The sequence below is a fragment of the Linepithema humile genome, chromosome 1 (assembly GCF_040581485.1).
Source record: "Linepithema humile isolate Giens D197 chromosome 1, Lhum_UNIL_v1.0, whole genome shotgun sequence".
NCBI lineage: Eukaryota > Metazoa > Arthropoda > Insecta > Hymenoptera > Formicidae > Linepithema > Linepithema humile.
The window spans coordinates 20,425,373-20,452,150 of NC_090128.1; the positions used below are offsets into that span (position 1 = coordinate 20,425,373).

General features: G+C 33.3%; 2 protein-coding genes and 2 long non-coding RNA genes across 4 annotated transcripts in view; 2 read left to right on the top strand and 2 right to left on the bottom strand.

The window, feature by feature from the left end:
• LOC105675641 (uncharacterized) overlaps positions 1-26,778 on the top strand; it is a 237,926-nt gene that overhangs the window by 136,807 nt on the left and 74,341 nt on the right. The window lies entirely within an intron of this gene.
• Positions 2,855-5,881, bottom strand: LOC105674165 (uncharacterized). The gene is made up of 2 exons (XR_010888149.1): positions 3,512-5,881; positions 2,855-3,409 (listed from the first exon to the last, which is right to left on the bottom strand). It is a non-coding gene; the product is annotated as an uncharacterized lncRNA (long non-coding RNA).
• LOC136997362 (uncharacterized) lies at positions 5,948-8,617 on the top strand. Its single transcript, XM_067348061.1, has 2 exons — positions 5,948-6,212; positions 6,398-8,617. The coding sequence occupies exons 1-2, from the start codon at positions 6,143-6,145 to the stop codon at positions 8,515-8,517; spliced, it is 2,190 nt and encodes a 729-aa protein (XP_067204162.1). The 5' UTR covers positions 5,948-6,142; the 3' UTR covers positions 8,518-8,617.
• On the bottom strand, positions 14,375-18,722 carry LOC105674169 (uncharacterized). The gene is made up of 5 exons (XR_010888148.1): positions 18,636-18,722; positions 17,838-17,919; positions 17,225-17,387; positions 16,781-16,889; positions 14,375-16,084 (listed from the first exon to the last, which is right to left on the bottom strand). It is a non-coding gene; the product is annotated as an uncharacterized lncRNA (long non-coding RNA).

The following is a 26,778-nucleotide window of genomic DNA, read 5'->3' on the forward strand; positions in this document are numbered from 1 at the left end:
CGGCGTCATCAGCATCCATTCGTCTTATACAAGGTGTAAAAAAAGTAAGGCACTATATTTTATTGGGTATTGATATATTTTTTTCTTTTAATACTGTGAAAATCTACTTACATATTGTTTTACATTAAAACTTGAAAATTTCTGAACAATAAAGCTTTAGTATGAGATATAAATAGATAATAAAAATTTATTTTATATTTTGTTTTAGTAAACTGTAATTCAACTACTAACTAAAGACTTACTGTTACAATATAAACTTTATATTGTATTACTTACTACTTACTAAATATTATTACTTACTGTTAAAAACATAAAAATTACGAAAAAGATGACAATTGATAAAATTTTTATTAAAGAAAAATTGAAAAAAAATTCAATAAGGAATATTTCTTGATTGCTTAGCATCGTGTTTTTTTCGATACACTGTATATGTTTCTTTGATGATACAAACAACGTTGAAAATTACGAGTTGTCAGTTAATGATCTTGTTAGTCATGATGTTTAATGCAACCTGCTTTACGCGCGATATTTCTCTGCTTGCTACTCACTTACGTTTTTTATGTGGTCATGGATGGTTTATTAATTAATAGAGTGTGTCGAAATTATTTTATTATTATTATTATTCAAAATATTTTACTGGATAGATCGAAAAATTATGCAATAAACCGACCAAACCTGTATTATAATTATTGTATTAATTATTAAATTATAATTATAAATTTAATTGTTTTAATTTAAATAATGAGTACGTTTATAATTAAATTTTAGCAATTATAAAATATTAAAATGAATACTAGAATTATTAAACAAAAAATTGGTGGTCTAAAAACGCAAAATTTTTGAATTTTAAGATTAATCAAGATTCGTTACTAGACTCGTACAAAGAACAATGTAGCATTCATTCATTAATCACTGGAATAGATACAATGTAGACTCATTACTCAATGTCGTAACGTGTGATTGTCTTTAGAACTATTATTACGGGACAATCTGTCGAAAGGATAGTCCGTTTTCCTATATATCTTAAGTGCATTCAGCTTCATTATAATTAACCGTCCTGCGGAGTCTTAAATTAGGATGCATATATTATCCCTGCTGGATTCAGTGATTCAGTATTGCAATTAAGTTAATTTAACGTGTGCTATCTCGCTTTTTCCGGAAGTGTTTCTCCCAGTACCTGTAGCATTCAGATATATAATTTTGTTTTAATTACTCGTGAATATTTTTTTCTTAATTAAGGATATTTAATATTTCAGGCTCTTATCATATATTATTACATTTTTCTTAATTTACACTATAATAATACATACAAATTCTAAAGAATAATTTATTTTATACGAATTCTGATCAACATTTTACTTTTATTATTTTGAAATTTAATTTTCTAAGATTTTTGTAGACACTGCAAATGTAATACTAAAAGCTATTACATAATTACATTACGATGTAAAAGTGGAATCGCCAAATTGTCTCAAACTCTCAAAAGGAATGTTGTTGTTCTTATGCGGAACAAGAATAGATTGTGTTATGTAATCGCACGTAATTGTTATGTCATGGTTTCATACGTCGAATTTTTTGCATTTATAGTCGGCCGTTCCTGGGTGGTCGAAGACCTCGAAGAATGTTTTATACAGTGATTGGCAACGTCGGATGAGAACCATGAAACAAATTTGCTTCATTGGAGCGACGTTTCTTGCTTAAACTTTCGAGTCGCGCTTGAATGAATAGATTGCGTATTGTTAGACATCTTTTCGAGCAATTTTTTTAACACAAAAATAATACAAAATAGTTTATAGAATTTTTTAAGCTGTTTAATTTTATTTATTTTAGACAAATCATACACTAAAGTCTCTAAACAATTGTCACATAAGGCATAGTGATAATTGGTATAATTGTATAAATTTTAATTTTACCATACATTCTGTCAAAAAAGCACATGATTCGAGACTTTAGTGTATGATTTGTCTAAAATAAATAAAATTAAATATCAAAGTTTAATATTTCTGTTCTATGTATACTAAATTAGTTCTAACAATATTTATCATTTCCAGAAATATTTCATTTAATACGAATTTCTAACAAATTTGGTCACTCGCACTACACTGCTCTGGATTAATAAGCAGTCTTGAGTGTGCACTAAAGTAACAGAGCAATGTAGTGCGAGTGATCGAATTCACTATTATTACTTTTTTATTTTGACACTTTCTGATCTGAAAGTTTATGTAAAAATGTCAAATCGTAAGCGCGCGCTGCGCGGCTTCTCAGCGCCATCAGCGCACTTAACGTCAGAAATCGGAAACTGGACATTTTAGCTGGACATTTTAGCGGATCTTATATTATTCAACATTTCGACTTTGGACTGTTATAACTTTTTTTCTACAGTATCTACAGTAAAAACAAGCATACTTTTCTGATATAATTTGGGTATGCGCTATCGATTGAGCCTATTATCAACTCAATCGGCCCAGCCGTTATGAGCCGTTTTGAGATCCGATAATCTCGGTTCGTCTCAACTCTCAGACTCGCGTAAAGAGACACACAACATAACCGTAATGACAACTTGTCTGGAAGAAGAAGAACCCGAGTAGAAATCATGATTAGGAACTGGTAGGATTTTTGATAGTTTTTCCTGATGTCTGGACAGGCACTGATAAGGAAAGCAGGCGTGGTTCCAGCCATAAAAGTTACGACTGGCCTCTTCGAAAACTGGGCAGTTTTACTAATTAGTTCTGGTCAGTTCTGGACTGGCTCTGGGCAGTTTTTTTTAAATCGGTTTTTGGATATATAGAAACATTTCTTTAAATTTTGGTACAGTAAATACAAAACAACTTCAACTTTTTTAAATATTAAAATATTTATTTTATTTAGAGTTTTATTTCATTTTTTAAGTTTTCTTAAATGTAACACTTATAAAATCTTTTATTCTTAAAATTAAACTTATAAATTCAAAATTAATTTTTAACACAATAAATAAAAATAACATTTTCTTTTATTCTTTACTCTGCTTTCTTGCAGTACGTTGGCCTTCCCAATCCTTCGCATTAGAGATTACGTTACCTAGACAAGTAAAGAAAGATTTTTCTGTCACTACTGGATTTTCTTGATCTTTGTTATATGTTTTAAATACAATATCTGAAATAATACATTGCATTTAATAACAATAATTATTAAGCACAGTCGTCTACAATTAATAATTTAGAAAGATTTTTTGTCAGAATCGGAACAAATTAATTATATTACCGATGATACAACGGCAAGTCACTGTATCTTTAAATATTAGTTTAGTGCCCTGTTGCTTAAGGCACGTATACTGGCACATAACTACTCTTTTGACAAGTTTTCTCAAAATACTTGTCAACATTTTTGACACACTATTATCCCTATCTATTGTTACATAGATGGATCGCTTCTGAAATATGAATAAAATACATTTTCACTCAAAGACTAAATTTGTGTTAATAAAAAATAGTTATCTAATAGTTTCTTTAATTTTTATGATATTAATGCTCACGAATTCCAACTGAAAATTTTTTTCAATTTTGAGACGATTATCAAATTCTTGAAAGTCTTCTAAAGCACTAAAAGGCATGTTTAACTCGTATTTCTCCATGAAATCAGTAAAGGTTATTATACAATCATCATCTTGATTGATATTTCTAACGCGTAATATCTCTTTTACGTCTCTTATTTCATTTGCCATCGATGTGATTTGCAAGAGTTAATTTTCTTTGCATTGATATTATATCGTTAATGCCTTAAAAATAAATATTATTTAAATAAAGTGATTACAAGAGAGTAATTACAAGTATATTTCATTTTATACGTACCATTCAAAATTTTTTTTTGAAGTATCTGGAGCAGATAAGTTATCAGTGGGTTTTTGGGTTTTTGATTGATGGACTATAAATAAAAATAGTATAACTAAAATTAATATAAAAAAATTAATATTGTAGCAAAATAATAGAATAATTGCATTATAATTACAACTCGGTGATTCAGCAATATACAATTCATTGTCAGAAATATCATCATTTTTTGATAATGATGACAGATTATCTTCTTTTGATTTTGTAGATGATTTTTTGTTTTCTATTACTGCCTCAGGAAAAGTAGTAGTTCTTTGGAAATTTTCGGAATCGCTTTCGCTGCTATCTTTACTTGAATCTTTTAAACCTGCAAAAATAATGGACATTTATAGAACATAAAATTTGTGGACGAATATTTTTTTTCTTATAACTAACTGTTAGTTTCATTCAACTCTAAATCGTCCTCTTCATCGTCCAGCTGGGGAACTTGGGACAATAGTTTTTTTCCCAATTTTTCGTTGTCTTTAAAATTTTTTTTCTTTATTGCATTAAATGTTTTTAATGCTTTTTCTTCAGCATGTTTCTCGCAATCTGTTGTATAAGCGTATTTTTTAGTTTTTAATTTTTTAATTTTGTCTAATGCATCAGTGTAGTTATCTGAAAATATAATAGCAAATTATTTTACTTATTATTTTAGTTATTTTTACTTTTTATTAATTTTTTTTTAAATTATGTTTCCTATTATGCAACATATGTTGAAAATATAATTTTGCAACACTTATTACCTAAATTGTTGTACGTATTATTTTTTTTAATTATTATAATTATCAATAATTTTTTATTGTTAAAATGTTGAAAAAAATAAATTATAAAATTTTTTGTTAGTTAATGTGTAATGTTTTTTACTTGAATCGCCTCGTATAATAATTGGCCATTTTCTCCAACTCTGCAGAGGATTGGATTTTGTTCGCACAAGATGGTGTAAGAAATCACGATCTTTTTTCATTTTCAAGTTCTCCGGAAATGGTGAAACGAGCCTACATGATTTTATGTCGTATGTAATCCAACTAGTTGGTACAACATCCACAATTTTTTGGAGACAATTTTCTTCGTGGAACTCGATAATTTGATAATGGCGTTCAGTATCCATCAGCTTTAATAACACATTTAAGTCAAAACTTAATGAAATAAATATTAAATATTATTTATATTAGAATTTCACAACTTACTTTAGAACGTTTAGAGGGTGTAGCGTATGGATGATGTTGGCTGTGATGTTTTCGAGTTGCCATTATTTTCAGTCAAAATTTCTTTTACCTTCACGAAAACTTTTACACATGAGATAAAACATGTATTTTATATGTCAATTGATTTTAAGGTTAACATGCTTTCGTTATCATAGTCAATTACCAGCATACAAAAAAAATAGAAAATAATTGCAATCGATTATTAATCGTCTTCTGTTGTAAAATTGGTAATCGATTATGACTATAATAATTGCTGGATGTTATGTAGTACAAGAGGAAAAAAAATAATCGTTTGATATTAAAACTACTTACCTCGTATTAGACACACGCCTTGTATTAGACACACTTCGGTAAAACACGCTCGCTTCGATCAGCACCCGGAATATTTAGTTCTCAGTACACTACTTACTTCGAAAGCTAACGAACGATTGCGCCGTCTTCAATCTGTGATCTTCAATCCTCTTTATTTAAACTTTTCTAAAAACATCTATCAAAGTCAATAACCATTCTGCCTAATTTGTCCCTCTACATAGAGGCGTTTATACAATATGGTATCGCAGTAAATACAAAATCAGCATTACCAATAGATAAAGTACTGATTTTATAGCGAAATTTTATTTTTATTGACCATAATCACAGTAAGTTTTATGATAAAAAACAAAAAATAAGTGTTTCTACTGAATATTGGTGAAATACTCAGTGAATCTTAGTGAAATCCTATTTTATTGTTTCCATTATAGTAACATTTTCACTGATTCACTTTATAAAAAAAAATAATAATTTTTGGTTACATTCACGGATGTTGAAGGCGCTAAATATTTATACATATTCAGAGTGTATTAAGAGATACGATCAACTTCAAGTGCAGTGTGAAACTGTATTTAACATCCGTGAACGTAATCTGAAATTATTATTTTTTGTCGTTTATAAAGGACTGAAACTTTTGCATTGCAAATCTAGAAAATAGTAAATTAACATCAAGGTTTAATTATATTATAATTGTGTTCGTGTTATTTATTTTTTTTTACTTCTACGTACTATCTACTACTTATTACTTTTTACTTTTTTGTTTCATAGTCTATCATAAAAATGGATAGAATAAAGTATATGGCAAAAATGCGAATGAGACGCAAACGTGCTTTATATAAAATTCAAGAAAGTAAGTAATGATGTTAATATATTTATTATTTATAGTGTTATATATATAAAGGGATCTCGATAAAACTGTGATTAAAAATTATTAAAAAAATACGATCTTTTATTGTGGAAAAAATGTTAAATCTCTCCATAAATGTCAATAAAGAGCATTTTAATACTTTTTTTTATTATTTTAATCTTTCACAGAGGATAATATTCAAAATACGGATTGTCAAGAAGAAGTAGAAGATGAAGAAGAAAACAGAATAGAAATGGAAATAGAACAACAAGATGACGCAGACATAAGTAATGAAGACGAAATGGAAATAGAGCAACAACGTGAAGAAGACGAAATGATTGAAAAAAATAATGTCGAAATAGAAGTTCATAATGAACAAGAATTTTATTTAGAATCGGAAAAAGAAGACGAAATAAACGACGAAACTACAAGTGACGATGAAATCGAAGATGACGTAGAAGTAAAGGAAATAATGGAATTACGAGCATGGGCCATTCAAAATAACATCCCGCATATCGTTTTGGATGCTTTATTAAAAATATTAAGAAATCGTTTGCTTCCTACTCTGCCTATATCAGCTAAAACTTTTCTGAGAACAAACTCTGTCCGATTTAACATAGAACAATTCCCATTAAGTCGTGGCCAAACTACAGCAGAATTTGTTTATTTTAGTATAGCCGAAGGACTTCGTAAATGTATTAATGTAAAACTTCATGCAAATAATACGTTAAATCTTATATTTGGTATCGATGGAACATCGCCATATAAATCAAGCGCTCTTCAGTTATGGCCAATCATGTGCAAAGTTCAATTTGAGCCAGATTTATATGAGCCATTCCCTGTAGCAATCTATGCAGGTGATAAGAAACCAAATGATTTGAAGTTATATTTACAAAAATTTATCGAAGAGATTAATGAATTACAAACGAATAACATAGTTTTAGAAAATCAAATTTTTAAAATCAACGTCATGTGTTTTGTCTGTGACAGGCCAGCTCGTTCGTTTATTAAGGGCATAAAAGGACATGGAGGATATTATGCTTGCGAACGATGCGTTGTTCGTGGAAAACGAGTTGCTCTTCATGAAACGAAATGTTCAAATAAGACAATGATTTATCCGGAAATTGACTGTGCAGAAAGAACAGATTTATCATTTCGACTCGAAGAAAATCCGGAACATCACATTTGTAAAACACCTTTAATTACTATACCAACAATTGATATGATTTTTCATTTTGTGCTAGATTTCATGCATCTTTGTTGCTTGGGTGTAATGAAAAAATTATTATTAGATTATTGGATTCAAAGTAATTCCAACGTAAAATTAGGCGTGCAAGGTAGACTCGAAATTTCTCGGCGATTGCTTGCCCTTCAATCTCAAATACCAGTGGAATTTCAACGAACTACAAGATCGCTAGTGGATATTTTGAAATGGAAGGCAACAGAATTTCGATTTTTTCTATTATATAGTGGCCCTGTTATTTTAAAAGGTATTCTGCCTAAATTATTATATCGGCATTTTCTTTTATTTCATGCTGCGTGCAGAATTCTTTGCAGTAAAGAATTGGCTTTAAAATATAATGCGAAAGCTAAAACATACTTGCGAATTTTTGTATTAACTGCTCGTAATTTTTATGGATCAGCTTCACAAATTTTGAATATGCACAATCTCATTCACTTGGCTGACGATGCAAAAAATTTAAGTTGCTCATTAAGTGAGATCACTGCATTTCCGTTTGAAAATGCTATTAAAAAAATCAAACAAAAAATTCGCAGTGGTAAACATCCATTAGCACAACTGTGTCATAGGTACAGTGAATTGTGGTCGATTGATTCGGTTAAAAAAAATCCACCACCAACTATTACTATCGAAAAATTTGGACGAATCTTGTCATCTGGGGATGTTTTAGTAAAAAAGTTAAAATGGAAAAATGTTGTCCTCTCTACTAAAGAACCTAACAATACAATATTGCTTCATAATGATAAAGTAGTTAAAATTACAGATATGTACATTCCATCAATGAAAGAAATAAATGATATTATAATTGTGGGAAGATTGATGAAGATCAAAAGTTCCATGTATGCTTATCCTTTTTCTTCTAAAAAATTAAAACAATGGGAAATTGTAGATAATGAAGAAAGATCCAAAAAAATAACGTGTGGATTACATAAAATTAAATCAAAAATGGTGCGTTTGGATGTCCTTGTTAGCAGCGTAACGGGGGAAAAAAATCATACGTTATGCCACTTCTTCATTTATAAAAAATTGTATAAAATAATTGTGAAAATTAAAAAAATATATATATAATCAATGTTCTATAAAATATAATTAATGTTATAAAATATGCATAAAATATAATTGTATAAAATATAATACGTACAAAATATATGTAATTGTGTAAAATGTAATGAATGTATGAATTAGCTACGCAATATGCATAATCTTATTCACTTAGCGTCATTTAGTTCGAGATAGGGTTTTCCCTAAGTGTATCAAGACTGGAAATCTAGTCAGTGGTTGGTCGGAAAATGGCCCGAAATGCCTTGACTGAAAACACTGAAAGGGGCCTAGTGCCCTGTCAGTTTCCCATCAGTATTTTTAGTCAAGGCATTTCGGATCATTTTCCGACCAACCACTGACTAGACTTCCAGTCTTGATACATTTAGGGAAAACCCTATCTCGAACAAAGGAAAACTGCTTAGAGTCCTCCTTAGAGCCCGGCTAACATTACTTATTAGGGAATGCCACGACACTTTCTGAATAGATACTATTCAGACATCTGGTATTCCATGACAGATTTCTACTCGGGTTATCCAATGACAAAGTGCCGCGCCTTTTCTCGGTTTCACTCGCGCCAGGAAGGTGTGCATTCCGAGAAAAAAAGAGAAAGAAGCGTTTGATTATTATTCCGTTTGCAGGGAAGAGAAAATCGCAGGATGCCGCCTGTCGATTTTTCAAGCGACGCATTTATCGGCCTATTAGTTCCGAGTACATGCGGATTCACTTTCGCGAACACGTCTCGAGACGGCGTGCAAAACGACGCCGATATCGCGCCGAGGACAGGCCATTGTCATTAGTGTGAAAGTCGATTTAATCGCGGAGAGTGCCACTCGATGCTTTCAAAGAAGGTGTACCGGATTGAGCTATCGGCTTGCATTTGTCATGTGGACGACCGCGGACAGGGCGGATAAAAGGCCGTGCGTTTAGAAAGCGTCTTATCGCGGGGACTTCTTAGGAATCAATCATTCGCAAAATTCGCTTCGTCATAATCACTTTTAGTTTTGTCCAGATAAGGAGAGGATTCTGTGGAATCGACGAGCTAAAGTCAGAGTCGAAGGTCGTCTTAAGTAATTCTTTTTTTTTTTTTGTGCGAATTATCTGCGATTTTTTTAAATAAGAAAAAATATGGCTTATAAGGAAAATTGCACGTCTGATTGTTTTATTAATGATTACAATCCCGTTCTAATATCAGGATAACCTGTCTCAGAAGAGAATAACAAATCGCGGCGTTTTATGTAATTATTCCTACCGCTCGTAAATTTACTTTCACGCCCAGTTGCCGATCAAGAATGCATCGCGGCGTAGTATTCCCAAGTTACATAGGAGAAGCTAATTAAATTGTTCTATATCTATATTAATAAATGTGTTACGATCCTTTGCGGATAGTAGATCTGACTTGTCTAATTATAAAATAAATTGATAGGTACAATTTATAATTCTGATAACGCGGCAATCTCAGTCAGTTAATTATAATGAATTTTTTAGTTTATAATGTTAATATAAAATGCCAAGTTTTAATTAGGTTTATCTAATTAATCGTGTTACAAATGTCAAGCTGCATTACAAAAATGCTTATTTTTTATTTAACAAATTTTCGATTTACTTCGTAATACGCGAATATCGGATAAATGTATATCAGACGTTTCTTCGTATCTTTCATTGCGTATGTGCTTGAAATCAGGTTCTCCGGGCGTTCTCGTCCTGTCAGTCGACGATCCGCGCAATAACGAGGAGAATAGTTCGCGATTTTTCTCCCGTCCGAGAATCTCGAACGAACTTGCTCCCGCTGAAACGCGTTCTGTCAACGGATGCAGCGCGGTTACTCTAGTCTTTGGAAAAATGCGGTAGCGCGCGAAACACCGGTATGACAACTAGTTCTCGGGATCACGGGTGAAGAAAACACGGGGGGATGAGCGCGGAGCGCGAAGGAAGTGCGAGTAAGGGGGAAAGAAAGAGCGGTGGCACGCATGTGAATGCACTTGTCGACTGCATGCTCGAGTATAAGAGTATACGGTGAACCTGTTGCGTCTCGGGCGTATAGCCACACTGCAGAATGCACTTCCACTTATGTGCCCTCGCTCGATGCACATATGTTCCTGGACGGTCGGCCGGTCGTTCCTCGTTCATCGGCAACTCATCGCCTTGCGCGGCGGAAAATGGGCACTTTACATCGGTATACCGGAAAATTAGTACAATTATGCGAGAACTAAGTAACATGCTCGAATCGTACAAATGAGTAAAATAAAAGGAAGCAGTGCAGACGGCAGAATAAATTTTACAGATGAAAGGAGAAAAACTTTCTAGTTCTCGATATTTCTTTATTTGCGCTTGACCACAAACGCAATATTATTGCAAAGTAAAGCAACGATGATTTGGTAGCAATTGTAACTTTAAAATATTTTTTTTTCTAATATTCTAATTTCTAAATTCGATTTATATTTTATAAAATTGACAAAAAATATTATTTTTTAAATTATAGTCTATTCGACCAAGTCACTGTTTCGTTCTGCAATTTGTAAAATTGTTGATATTCATGTTTTAATGGAATTTATCACCATGAGAATCGTAAAAGAGTCAAAAGATCAGTGGCATTAAAATCTTGATTTTCCTTGCGATTGCCGACGCCGTACGAGTTTCTCGGATCTACGATCCAACGTCGGCGGTACCGGCGTCGTTGGAATTTGCATGATTAGTAAGTGATGCGCTGGGTTGCTGACGAAGGATGCACCTGGCATTCACTACGCTGCCGCTCACGCGAATATATCATCAGTGATGGGCGAAGGGCTTGACTCTCGCAACAGCCGTGGGCACTTTCTCGGTGAGAAACACGAGGTTCTCGCAGGATCGTGAATTTGCATTTTGTTCAAATTTTTTTTTTCAAGACTGAAAATAATTGAACCTAAATTTTATCGCCAAAAGATGATTAAATCGATCTCAGAATATATTAGATAATTAAGAGATTCAATAATTTAACTTTTGACTTTTTACACTATCTATGGGTGTGCAACTGTATTATAATTTCTCAGATTGTAGGAAACGCGAAAATTACAAAATACATATTGTTGTACTTTCGACGATAAAAACATTCGATCGACCTCATTGTTGTTTACCTTTTATTTCCATATAATTGATCTAATTACATGACACAACTTCTTTCGGATAAAGAAGAGCGGAGGCAACGAGGCAGCAGCATTAGATAACGCATTATACGCGCGACTGGCAAAAGCGACCGCGAAAACCGCAGCGGCTATTAAAGCTCGTTCGAAAAAGATACACGAACGGGGCCGATGTGCGCAGCGCGAGCGATAAAAAAAGGGAAATCTAGAGTGAGACGAGTCTTATCACTTCAGATTGCTCTGGGTAATAAAAGGAACGTCAGGTTGGCGTAATGGCCGCGAGCGTATGCGCTCGCTAGCATCATAAATTCATGACGCGCGCGTTTCCCGCGGAACGTTAAGTAGCAACTTCATCCAGCGCGCGGCGGTCAGTACTTATTCGATCGATCCTGTGGAAGGACACGCTGGTTGCATTCGCCTAGCCGCAAAACCGTTGTCCTTAACATACTAACATGGTTCCATAATTTCTTTTGCGTGGCGTGGCGCGAAGACGCATGCACAACGACGACGACGACGACGACGACGACGACGACGACGAAGACGACGACGACGACGACGACGACGAAGACGACGACGACGACGACGACGACGAAGACGACGACGACGACGACGACGAAGACGATGATAACGATATGTAATTACACCCGTAAATCGATTCGCTCTAATTAAGGTCTTTTTGTTTTTCTTTTGCAGGTACGTTGACCGAATGTTGTTACTGCGCAGCGCAACGGCGCTGGGAGCGTGAGAAGACCGATCGCCGGAAGTGCGGTATGATGCATTCATGCTAGTCGCCCTTGCGCGGCTCGAGTAAACACTTGAGCTTGGTGCCTGGCATTTTTAAATCATTTTTAATAATTTTTAATCATTCTTATCATTCTTATCATTTTTAATCATTTTTGCATTGATTCTAAAACCGACAAAATTTAATCTATTGAAATTTATCAGCGACCTTTATTGCGATAAGTAAAAAATAATTGTTGAAGCACATTTGACTCAGAAAATTAAGTTTTGTCTAGCTGAATTGAAGTTTGGAACATTCCTGGAGCGATTTTTTAAAAATAATTTGTCTCATTTCTTTGCACAGAGGAAGTTCTAAGTGCCACTCACGAAATACAAAATAGACCGATCCGATACACTTTGCGGAAGACACTTTTATACTCAACTTTCTCTCAGATTATTTAAAACATTCTCTTTTTGTCAAAAATGGTTCGTTCGATTTCTGTTGTTGCACAGAAAAAATAATCTAGGAACTGTGTTAAGTATAAATGTGTTTTCCACAGTGTGTATCGAATCGGTTTATTTTGTATTTTGTGTATTGCATTTAGCAGTTGCTCTATGCAAAAGGAGAAATAGAACAAATTATTTTTAAAAAATCGTTTTAGGAACATTTCAAAAACATCAATCAACTGCTTATAAAATATCTATTTAATATTAGAAACATTACACATAGTAAAAATTTTTGTTCTAATTTGATGATAATAATTAGTGGATTATTATAAAAATTATAGTTTTTATTTTCATAGTGTAACGTGACGATATAATATCGACATCTATGTCGAGCACGTCACAAGACACAATCAAATTAATTAAAACAAATCCTTATCTTTTACGCGAATTACTATATTTTATAATACAATTCCAATCACATAAATTATGGATAGTCAAATAATTAATAAGAAATTAATAAGAAAGAAGAAAGATAATAATTAATCTATTGGGCTTATACTATATCGCATTTAAGGAACCGGCGTTGTCAATTATATCTGCGTTATTCTTAATTAGTATTTCTAAACAGTTCTCGGATACGCACAATTAAGAGAGTGAGAGATAGGAAGATATATATATATATATACTTATATATTGAAGTTCTTTTCGGACTTATATTGAGGCATTATCGGACTTCTTCAGAGAGTTAGTTCTGGACTTTTCTCTTTATAATCATTTGCATCTCAACTTGTTTGCTTTTGGTGCGTATTCACTCGCCCTCAAGCCTTAAGGCTCAAGATATTAGATGATCCTGCTCTTCGATGGCAGAATTAAAGGCCCTATAATCTAATGTGTTTAATGGCGATTAATTACTTCGATTGCCTCGAATTGTCCTAACTTCTTCACCAGGTCCCGACTCTAGCCTGACTGTCCATTGCTGTTTATTTCCCAGAATTTCGCCATTTCTCTTTCTCCTCTCTTATTCCTTTTTCATATCCTTGTTACCTTCTATTCGTCCACCATCTTATGCTTCTCATTACTACAATATTTTCATTATTACATTACAATAGGATTAATAAAGAATTTCCAAAACTTATATAGCACAATTAGTTTATTCGTGTTGACCATTTTATAAAAATTTAATTAATATAGTTGTACGTTTTACACGATTTTCGTACAAAAAAGTATTATATTTTGCAGAAAAAAGTGATTAAATCAATAAAATAATTTTAAACACATAAAAATTTATAAAATTATTTAAAGATAAATAAATTTTTAGAATAGATTAAAATCACAATTAAAATACGAATAATTTAACAAGATAATGAAAATTATTAGTATCTAAAATTGTCACAGTAATTTATCACTTTTATTAATGTTAAATACCATAAAACTTTATCGTAGAATGTTTCTTTTATTGAATGTATTAAATATTATAGTTTTAGTTTTTATTTTATATTTTATATTATTTTATGAATTTAATTGTAAAAAAGGATTGAAATGAAGTACATCGATGTTCTAGAACCAAACGCATGAGGTTCTTGAATAAAAAAATCAAGGTATTCAAACTTTAATAAAAATTTTTATTATACAGTGCGCCCTACACATACACAAATTTAAATTTAGAGATTTTGCACAAAATGACTTTAATTTTTTTATCTCATTAACAGGCACCTTCTGTGATAGCTGCATAAAATTTTTATAAACAAATTGCTTTTAATAATAAATATTTTTGATTGAAGTAAATGTCAAACTTTAATTTGGTAAATCTATTTTATACAAAGTAAAATTAAAAATTTATTTATATTACAACTATTTAAGTTTGTTTACTTAATAAAAATATTTATTATTGAATGATTTTTTAAATTTATATAGATGTTACTTACAATTTTAATAGTAATGTATGCGTTAATCTCGTTTTAATCTAATTATGATTGTTTAAATTTTTCAAATTTTTATGCAAAAATTATGAATAGATTAAAAATTAAGAATATATTCTCATTTTTATAAAATATAAAATGAGATAATATTCTCATTTTTTGTAAAAAAACATATCTATAAAAATTTAAAAATCATAAAAAGTTTTTAGCAAAACTTTAGCAGTGAGAAAATTATGCCGAAATTAACATTGCGAAATTAACACGTTTCATGTTAAAAAAACTTAATTAAGTAAAAAAGTAGTCACATTTGTATATTTAATTTATGAATTGGAGTTAATATTGTTTTTAATGAGAATAAATTTTAAAATTAGTTAGAAATTATTTAAAAGTTGGATTATCAGAAAATTACTCAATATTTTCTATTCAGGACTGTAAGAAAATTTTGCTACAACTATAGTATTATCATGTACAAGGTACAATATTTTGGAAACTTTAGCAATCAGAAAATAATGCTAAAATTAACATTTTATAATGTTAACACTAAATGAAATTATCCATTTAATAAAAAGTCAGAGAATCATCAATATTATTACACCTCGGTCATTATTATTTTCGTTCTGAAAAATAAATTAATCGTAATTTCTGAAAACAATTCGTTTATGAATTTAGATAATGTCTTAATGATATGATAAGCTCTTCACGTGCGTGTATGTGTGTGCACGCGCGCGCTAATACTGTGCTTAATTATTCTATGATCAACTTGTTTTATAATATACAAGATAATTCAGTAATTATTTTCATGTTAACTCTATTTTACATTAAAAAGCTTAATTGAGTTCGTTATTTTACAAGACGTACGATAATAGTTTCAGAATTAATAAAATTATGAAATAAATTTCAATTGATAAAATTGCAATCAGAATAAGAATTAATAACTTCAGTATATTAATAAAAAATGTTAATTTTAACTGTATTTTTCTCGGAGTCTACAAAAGCCGTGGCCATATTAGCAGCTAAAATTGTCACACTGAACAAATAATCTCATATTTAATAATACTAATAATAGACAGATATAAAAAGTTTATCCTACTGTTATATTGACGATGTTGAGTAATCGATGTTAGATTCATGCAATTTTTTTTATTTGCATTACGTTGAAAATTTGTCAAAATATATTGTTTTACACATAATTTGGGTCAAAATATATTGCAATAAATGCACTGTCTGGATCGATATAAGTTTTCAGTCAAATTGAATATAGCTTTCCATTCATTTTAAGAGTGTCACAAATAAATGAAATTATTTATGTTAAAGTAACATTAATAAAGAGTCACAGAATTATTCATAATGACGTATCACCCCAATTACTATGATATTATTCTCATTTTCAGCCTGTAAAAAGTCAATAAATCATAATTTTCGAAAACAATATTTTTAATACATAGAAACGCATCGGAATTAAAATAGGGCTTCGAACTAACTCTTTTTTCAAGTTATAATTTTAGTGGTCTTTTTAACATGGAAGTATATTCCAGAAATATATGATGTTAAATTTTATACACTTCGTTATCGTATCGCGATCAAGTCTATTTCGTGCGAGAGCAGTTTTTTTGTTTATTTGTCCATATTTTTGATAAACAGATTTTAATATTGGCGACGATTCTAAGTCGTCTTTTAGATTTATGTTATTAGATAACTGACTATTGTTCCTATAATATTCTCTCGTGTTATAAAGATCATGAAATTACTTATAATAATGATTTGCACAAAGTAGGTTGAATAAAAGGCTAATTCGATGTTTTTTTTTAGACCGATTTCATACATAGCAAACAATTAACGGCGAATAAACTGCAGCGCGGTGTTTCCCGTAGAACTATAAAATGCCATTAATTTTCTCGGATTTTGGCGCCATTCCGAATACGATTTTTAAATCTCGGAAATGACGCTATTAAAGAAAAAAATAGATTGCATATAATAATCTATTTTTTGTAATACAATAGATTAAAAAATATCGAGAATGTTAATAGTTATTGGATTACCCTATGTATTCCACTACTTATATTTTACTCCACTGCATATTTTACTTACATTGTCCGCAAGTGTAGCGCCGTGAGGCTGTTCGTTTTCGTGTCGTCTGTTTTCAGGAATTGGAGGTAGCATTAACATTTCTCGAAGTCTCATATTGAAGATAGCAATTCTACGTTTATAATTATTATGAATTATTTTCATTGTAATGAAGCGTAATAAATCATTTATATGCATTTTTTTACATATATGCATAAATCTGTTAAATTAAAGCTACTATGATGTAGCAAAGGTTTAAATAATTAGCACAGAAAAGGACTGTTAGCTTTGCTATCGAGAGAAAAAGCCAATAAACATTTGAAATTTAATTTTAATTCGTGTACTTTGAAAAGATTAATGCAGTTTTCAGCATAACGAGATAATTTCTAGAAATTTTACTAAAATTATTATGTTGTATTTTTATTTATAAAGTTATTTGTATATATATAAATGTGTACATCAACTTACCTACGCAAATATATATAGTGATATATACGTGAGACAATTATGACTATAAGTTTTATTATTGCGGGGATTAATAGTTCTAATGAACCGAATTTAATGTTATTTTTAATATATTCATCGTATGTTTCATTTTTTATATTGTTTGCCTCATTTACCAGCATAATAGCTGAAAAAATAAATTTAATTAATAATCAATAATATTTATAATTAGTATATAAAGTTCGTTAATAACACAAATTTCTTCTGGATTAATATATATTGGAAGTGATAAAATATTACTATCAGAGAGAATCCTCTTTGCTTGATAAAAAAATTAGATTATTGTTTCAACAAAATGAGCTGCTAAATTATTAAAATGTATTTTTATTAAATTTTTTTCCAATTAAGTCTATTAATATTTAAAGTTAATATTAATGAATCATTTAGAAAGGAATTTGAGTAATTAAGAAATCGACATTTTGAATGGAAATGCAGAAAACAATACAACAAAGATAACAATGTAGATATTATGTTTCACAATATGTTTTAAAATATGTGACATAAAAAAAATAATCAATGGATAATTCGTTTAGGTATAATATAAACACACATATAATACACACAATCATGTCATTACCAGAAATTGAAAGCATGCAGGTGACAGTCCAGAATACTTGCATTATAACATTCATTGTGAGACCTTATGTAGTCTTTTTCTTCTAAAAAATAAAAAATTTAGGTTACAATTTTTTAAATTTATTTATTTATACTTAAGTTTATTATTATTGCAATGCTTTCTTCATTGTTTGAAATTAATGATGTAGATATGTTAAATTTATGCAAAATAATAAAAGAAATTAATTTTTGTTTTATTACAAGAAAGAATTATTTTAATTAGTAATATGTATTAGTAACATTTTTCACATTAAACTTTATACACTAAATTTAATTATTCAATAACAAGATAAATGTGAAATAGTTTCATATAAATTCGTTACACATGTGATCCACAATTAATATTGTGCACAAAATAAAACAGTACATTTACTTTCTAAGCAAAGTAACCGTACATTTATCTAGCAAAAGATAATTGGTTCCAGTACTAATCTTATTAATAATATATGTTTGTCAAATTTTATACACAAAGTGACATGATATTTTTTAACATCACTTAATTTGAAATGATATGTAATAGTTATCGCATAAATGATTGTTGATGTCGATAAAGACTGAAAGAAAAGTATAAAATTCTAAAGAGATTCGACAGAATATGTATGTTATCATATTGGCAAAGATGCGATATAAATTTATCAATTAATATTAAAATATTTAAATATTAAAAACTTTTCACATAAATTAATAATATTCCACATAAAACCTTAATTAATTTAATATTACTAGTATTAGCATTATAATATCACTATGTTCATCTTACCAATTCCAAACTTTCCAACGTCTGTGTTTTCTGAACGACACCGTTACAATGAGAAGCAATTGGCTTTTACGTACACACATATAATACTTGACTTTGATTTGTCTACTCGCATCAATCTTATTGGCTTTGGCCACAAATATGTATGTTTATCCTTAGACGTTCATGATTTTCATCATATCACATCATGATGAAATATTCATAAAATTGCAAATTTGAATATTTTTATTTTTGACGTTATTTAAACTTCGCGAGTACAGCCGTAATAAAATTTTTTGAAACGCGTGATGTAGCGATATTACGCAGCTTTTTTTACTGCGAGAGCATGTTACTTTCAAAAGATTCTATTGATCGAGTGGCTTAATTGATTCTCTTTGCATCCATTATGCGTAATTACTCTCGTCACGCCCTTCTTGGTTTTATTATTTTCTCTTCGTTTGTCGAGCGTTGTTCTTACAATTGAGTCGTCGGAATTAATTCTTTTCATATTTATTACATTGTCTCGTTATATAAAATTTTATATATTATTTAGTGTGTGTAAAAAAATGGATTACGATCTCGGAGTAAGTACATTATAGCTTACATATTGATACCAGGTGCAAAGATATAAAATTCGATTTTTAGTTTTAGGACAAAAATTCTACGAATCAAATTAGTATCACATTGCGACACGAAAATAGATGAAAGTTATTTCCGACAATCGATCCTGTGCGAACGATTTGTTACGCAAGTCGACGCGATATATTCTTCCGTTTCAACGTTCGGCCTTAATGCACCCGACGTCATGCGTATTTTTAACGTCAAAAGGCTGTCGCGACTTTGAGATCTCGAGTGCAATTAATCGCCTAATTAGGCAACAATAGCGGGCATTGTTATGAACTGTCGCATCTCGACGATCGGCGACGTATCGCAGGTGAAAACGCAGCGTGCGGTGGCCTTGCGTCTGGTTGCGACAATCCGGCGACTGCCGGCTCTGCGGATGCTATTCGTAACCGTATTATCTCATTACTCCATTAGGCAACGATCCGTCTGAGCGCAAGCAATGTTTATAATTAAGCGTCTTGTGACTCCGAGTGTCGCAAAGGGAGATCGTTTCCCGTTGCCGCGCGGATAGACATTATCCTCTTCCTTTAATCGTCGAAGTCGACCTCTAATAACGAAGTACTTTCGTTGACGCCCTCTTGGTTATTCCCGTCAATCGAACGCTTGGGAAATCGCGCCATCATCCTCGATGACGACGGGCTATTATAACAATGATCCTTTCTTCCAATCTTGTTAAACGTTTTGTGTTCTTTGTATTAAACAAGCGAAACGTAAAGTGAGACAGCCAATTTGTGAGCTCATTGAAAAAAATATTTACTAACAAAAAGAATTTAAAAATCAAAAGGATGAAAAAGATTAGCAGCTAAATTTTTTATTTTTTATTTAATACTATGAGACAAATATATAAAAGTTTAAGATTTTATTGCAGCTGGTACAAAGTTCTAATATCAATCGTCAATGTGCTTCTTATGATTGCTATAATCGCATGACTTATGCAACGATGAAAAATCTGCGCTCTGAATAGTGTTAACGATTATGTTTCTGCCGGGTGTTATTTTAACGCGACACTTGTTAGATTACGTCGGTAGCATGCTATTTCCTTGACCATTAAAGCTCATCCGCGGCTTTCACCGGATCGTTGCTCTTGCATACTACATAAGATGACGCGTTGTCGCATCGTGAATGCACCACGCTCGCGTTTGTATTTGATAACGAGCCGTGCAACTGTCGTGTGAATCGAAGGAACTTTCTTCTTTTGTAAAAGATACCTTGTGTATTTATAGCAAAACTTGCGCGTAACATATTCTACGTGAATGTTATGTGTATAACTGATGTTTGAGAATATTTGCTGCTTGTTATGCTGCGGTTATGATTTTAGGAAGGTAAAGTTACTTGGAGAATATTTTGTTCTTTTGTGATATAAAATTTACTGCAATTGATAAAAGCACGAAAAATAAAAATTTGTAAGGATATTTTGAGGACTGATACAATTGTAAAATGTAATAAATATAATAAAATTTAAAAAATATTAATATAATATATATACTGATATAATTTTTAAATTTATGAAATTTTTAATTTTTTTTAAAACTTTACATAAAATTTAAAAGTTTTAATATTAAATTAGTAAATTTATGCTTAATATAAGCGAACAAATTTTAATTCTATCATTACTGAATATTTTGCATTTTGTTATATGCAAATAATGATTTTGAATTTTGTAAAATTAAATTGCTGGATGTATCATTGAAATATATTTAAATTAAAAATGACACGAGCAATTTGTTTTTCTCGTGATATAAAAACGACCATTTATACTTTCACTGCTTATCGTAACCCGCATTGCGTCGCCGATGATGGACGAGCGCGATGCACTTTTAGATGCAACAACCGGTGACAGGCCGGTGCAGCACGTCTGCCTGCATTTTGTCCCGCCTGCCGGTTTAACGAACCGACCGAAGGCCGTTCATCGATTTTCACACGATCGGAATCTCGCAACCATTTCTTGTATCTCTCGTAATTTACTCGTGTGCATGACCAGCGATATAAAGTACTTCTAATCAAGTACTAGTGAAATCAAGGAACAAAGTAATGAGAGGAAAGAGAAATCGAGCCGAGAAAACAGCGATGTATTCGTGCGCAGAATCGATACTTGATTCAAAGTATTTTTTTATTGACTTCAGATTTAGGTAAATTTAAAATTTTACGATAGTAAAATTATATAAAACTAGCAGTAAATTTAACACATTAAATATAGAGCTTTGCACAGTTATAAATAGCATGGATTATACTTTGTCACATAAAATTGAAAGAGAGAGAAACAAATTTTTAACAATTAATATTTTCGATTTTGAAATCGCTGAAGAAAAATAGGCAAGAACTTTTTCTTATTTATTATTTAGATTCGTAATGATACATATTGCATACTGAAAGTATAATGCATAGTAAGTGCGGTACGAATTGGACCGGAAAGAATCGAAGCTCGGAAGCGCGTCGGATGCATCTAGATGCACAATTGTACGATCAACTTTGTCGTGTGCAGTGTGCAATGTACGTGAGTCATGAGCTCGACTTTTGTAGAACCCGCATGGTAGTTTCCGCTGTGACATCGCGATTCCTCTGACTTTACCGGTACCCTCATGATTGTCTAGATCTCAAACGAAATCTTCCTGAAAAGTCGCAGATAAATGTGGATACGCGACCGCCGAGAGAAACAAAGTAATACGCATATGTAATATCCAAATAGGGCGAAAAACAAGCCGCAAGCGACTGACTGATGCACTTAGATATGTACTGTGTATGCGTGACGTGAAAAAATAAAGACAAAAACATGACATGGAATAAAAAGAAAAGAATATTAAGTTCGATTGTCGCAATCGAAGTACAGATTTATAGTATTATTTCGTGGACAAAAAAGTCACATTTTTCTAAATTGCGATTAAATTCTTGCATTACGAGATAATTTTTTTAAATAATTAGTTGCAATAATTTTTTATTATACATGGTAATTTTTTTGCGATTTAATAGGACATTAAAAAAATTAATTAGATTTACTTTGAGCAAGAGAAAAAAGGCTGTTATAAAAGGTAATAAACATTAATGCTAAAAATGGAAATAATGTAAATGACGTAAAATACGATAAATATCGTAAATACGAAACAATTGAATGCAAATCGATCTACGGATCTAGCCGCTGATTACTCATCCCTAAGCGATGAGTATCTTCGAATACTTGAGTACCCGTCGCTTCTCACGGACACGATGTTCGTGCTGGCTCGCAGATAATAGCAGATAATAATATTTAATTTCGCATTGCGGTCACTATCGCTTCGCCGTGCACGATGATTCAACAACATAATTCATTGTTACATCGCTGACGAGCCATCGATCACGTTGAGATTCGATCAAACGCGGCATCTGGGCTTACCCGCCGATCGATCGTCTGTTAGCAGATTTTTTTGCGTGAGCCACAATTGCTTCGATCTCGCGCGTGGACTTCGTTAGATTTCTTTTAACGGTTCGTGACGAATAAAAAGAAGCGTATGGAGTTTTCGCAGATTCACAGATCAATCGTGTGTTAACAGCGATTTTTTTGCACAAGCCTCGATCGCTTCGATCTTGTACGGTGGTATTCCAGTTAGATTTCTTTTAGCGATTCACGACGAATGAAAGAGCGCGTGGAGTTTTCGAAGAAACATCGCGCAATTATGCACGGCGTTCTTATAAAAACGCTTCGAATTCTAGCTGGTAGGCATGTTTAAGGCATGAGCGGCTCGACATTTTAGAGACGCAATGAATAAATTCAGCTCCGCAATAATTGCTTTACGAGAGTGTATAGCCCACCACTGTAATCACTTTAATAGCCGCTTCTGCCGCGGCGATGAACCGGGGTACCTTTCTAGTCATCGTGGAGCGATGAACGCCATTGCATTAATGACGCGTTTTATGAGAGCACGAGAGAACACTCTATCGTGATCCTATCGAAAAGGCAAGAGTGGCTTCTCGCCTGTTGATTTAATCGACCGCTCATGAAGGCGTTTAGATATCGGTGATAAATTATTCATGCGCAAAAATACTCGTTAACGCTGAGGAGCGGAGAAAAAAAAAAGATCCTAAAGTATCACTACAACGTGTAAAGTGTGATAATATATTACGCAGCTTCTGAATTTATTTAAAAAAAAAAAAAAAAAAAAAAAAATACAGTCTTCAACAAACGTACATTAAATGCTTATGATTATTATATTTGTTTTTTTTATCCTGACTTATAAAAAATTACTAAATTTACAAAAAATATTAATACATTATTAGGAAGATAGAAATATACTTTGCGTTGTGACAAGCGAAGTGGATGAAAGAGATTTGCGAGCAGTTGTCCGTTTAACTGCGCGCGATGCTGTCCAGATTACTCCGCGCCTTTTCACGGGGATGTCGAGGGTTATTCGTCACACACACTGAATCCTGCAGTTATCCTTTGCCGGCGAAGAAACGGCGCGTCCTTGCGCTCGGACTTGGAGCTGGTTCCAATTAAAATTAAATGTACGCGCGTTTCTTGTTAACAACTCGTGGCACTCTTATTACCGAAGTTCCAGTCTAGCAGTAATACTTGTCATTTTCAGCAATAATTTACTTAAGCGTCTCGCGAGGATCGTACTTTCGTTATGCGTGCCTTGTAGATACGCGTGAAGATTGAGGACTTGCTCGAAAAAATTCGCGCTACGGAATTTTTTATTTTGCGCCACTAAAACATGTAATTTCTGCTACTGCAAAATCACAATTTATCTACTAATGAAAGCGCTTGTTACGTTTCAAAATAATATTGAGATGTTTTTAAAGGCGTGCGTGCTTATAAAAAATTTTAGCTATTTAATTTAACTCTTATCTCGTAAGAGTTTTTTGTTAAATAATACGTCTTTTGCTATTTTTTAATTAGTCTATTAACTCATAATCGTACTCGATACACAAAACCAAACTGTTTGTATCTAGAGAAGACTGAGATTCCCGCGTTTGCAGCGTTCCTTTTTGGCGTGCGCTTTTTCATCGGCGCAAATAACTGTTGACTTTGAAAGTGCAACGTGCCGTCCAATAACATGCACTGACAACTACTTGCGCACATCGCCATGTTAAGCCGACGACGACGACCAAAGTGGCAGCGATGAAGTCCCGAAAAAGAGACTCGCCGAATCTCCGCGCGGCGTCATTTATCGCGATGCATTGCCTCGAACGACGAGGATGACGAGGGGAAGCCATTCGTCTCGGCCATCGCACTTGCAATGAATCCTTAAATTATCCAACGGGGATGGGCTGACGAAGAAGAGGAGGAAGAAGGAGGAGAAGAAGAGTCTTCGCGTCCTTGCGAATGCTGCCACGCGGCTGTTGGCTGACCGCGACCGGGCTCCAATTAAAATAAACGCGCTCGCCGCTTTTCTTGTCACCGTGCCGAGCGCACCGGCCGGGTTGAACCTACCTCGTCACCTGACGCGCTCTTCTGCACCAGAACGGCGAAAGATCTTCCCGAGCACCGCCAACCGCCTCGGGGTCGTTCTCTCCTTGCTCATTCTCTTCTTGGTTCGTTATTCCGCGCGAGTCATTCTCTCCTCCGCGTCCGTAAAGCGCCCGTCGTCGCTCCTCGCGAGTCATTCTCTTCGGCGTTGTTCTCCTTGGATCATTCTTCTCCTCGTTGTTCTCCTTGAGTCTTCTTCTTCTTCATCGTTGCTTCTTCTTCGTTACGGTTGAATATGGCGCGCTCTTCGTATGACTCTCGCTTTCGAATATTACATGTATCCATTGTTCTTCAAAAAATGAGATGGGAAAGCATTGTGGATTCGTAATTGTGTAGTAAAGGTGGTAAAAAATATTCTTTTGCCGACAGCGTTATATTTAATGCTTAGGGAAAAAATCATTAAAATTTTATTGAATAGTAAATGGAACATTATTCGAGTGTGCTATCTTGGGAGACACACACTTGATAAAACAATGGTTGGAGGATTATGTAGGATGTAGCGGAGTATATTTGGCCGAGTTGCAAATAAGTTTCTACGTCGAGATTAATGTCATTATACCGAGACATTCTGGAGTGTCCAAAGAGATTAGTTCTCTAGCCGCACTTTTTCCCGTTCGGAGACGAAAACGTCCACGTCTCTTAGATCAGTCACGGGGGATCAGCCGAGCCGTGCGGCCGTTTGTGTTCGCGAATGGACGTAATTTCCGAGAGGCTGCCTCTTAGCTCAAGCAAAAAGCTTGAAAGATCTGGCCGCACGTCGTGTGTGCGTCGCTTCGACCGCGCAGCAGCGTCAGAAGTCAATGCCAGGAGTGTCGTTAACCTTCTTCGCGGCAACATATGGCATATATCCTGACGAGGCATAGAGAAGGAGACATCGGGCACAGAGAAGACCGCGGGAATCCGCCGCGACGCGTTTGAAGCCGGCGATGCGTACACGCCGACCGCCGCGGCGCTTAACCGGCTGAAGAATGCTCGGCAGCACCCCGTAAGACGTGTGTGCGATTATTATATGATCGAATGGCACGGTCTTTACTTCCATAGACATCAAGTTTATATCGAAAGTACAGAAACTTCAAAGAGTGTTAGGGAGAAAAAGATGTTTACGATGAATACATCTGGATACGTCTTATACTCTTCGTAATATAAAATTACAGGGATTGTGCGACAATTTTGCAAAGTAATTGGAATTAAAAAATTCAAGATTTGAGGATAAATGTTTTTACATATTTGATTCGAAGAAATGAGTTTTATAGAGGAGCGGACGGGAGATAAAATTTAATTGAAACATACCGATATCATTTTTCGATCGGTAACAGACGCGTCGCGTTCTTCTTTTTGGACATCACGTTTGCAATGATGAAATTATGTTTCCTCTTCGCGGAATCGATTCGGCTTCGGGATTTCGTGTGCGTCTGAGCGCCGCGCCGCGTTGCAACCGCCTACATGGAAAGGAATTGCACGCGCGGAATACTGACGAAGGGCCGGGATGGAATAATCGTCTCGTCGCCCGCGGATTCTGGGTTCCCTCTCGCGACCGCTCGAACATAAATACCATGTCGTTATCTCGGTCGGTTGCAGCATACGATGGCGATGATACAACGCGGATAGCGAATGGCTGGCACGTCGCGTCTGATGACCAGCGCCGAATCAGGTGGTCGCACGATGTGTCATTTAAATATACATGAAGCTGAGGAATGGGATACTTCCGACGACGAGATACGAGCTCCCGAGTGCCATTACGAACGCGCCGTGCCGATTACAAATCTGTCGATTTTTCGCAAGCCAGCCTTTTCGCAACGTAAGATCGCGATTTCATAGTTGGAACAGGAATTCCTCGCGATCGTAAACCATAGATTCTCCAAGAATCATGGGATTTGTGCCATGAATGTTTTGAAACATGAATGAACGAACATGCAACACGCGGGATTTATCCGGAATTCAAAATCAAAATTATAGGCCAACTTGATCGTAAAGCTCGCGGTTTTCTTTTATTTATTTTAAATGTTAAAAATAAGATTAAGAATACACGAAAAATAAGCGAAAATAAGCTGGTTGAATTTAGTCGAGGTGCGACGCTTTGCAATTTGCACGCGCGTGAGGTGC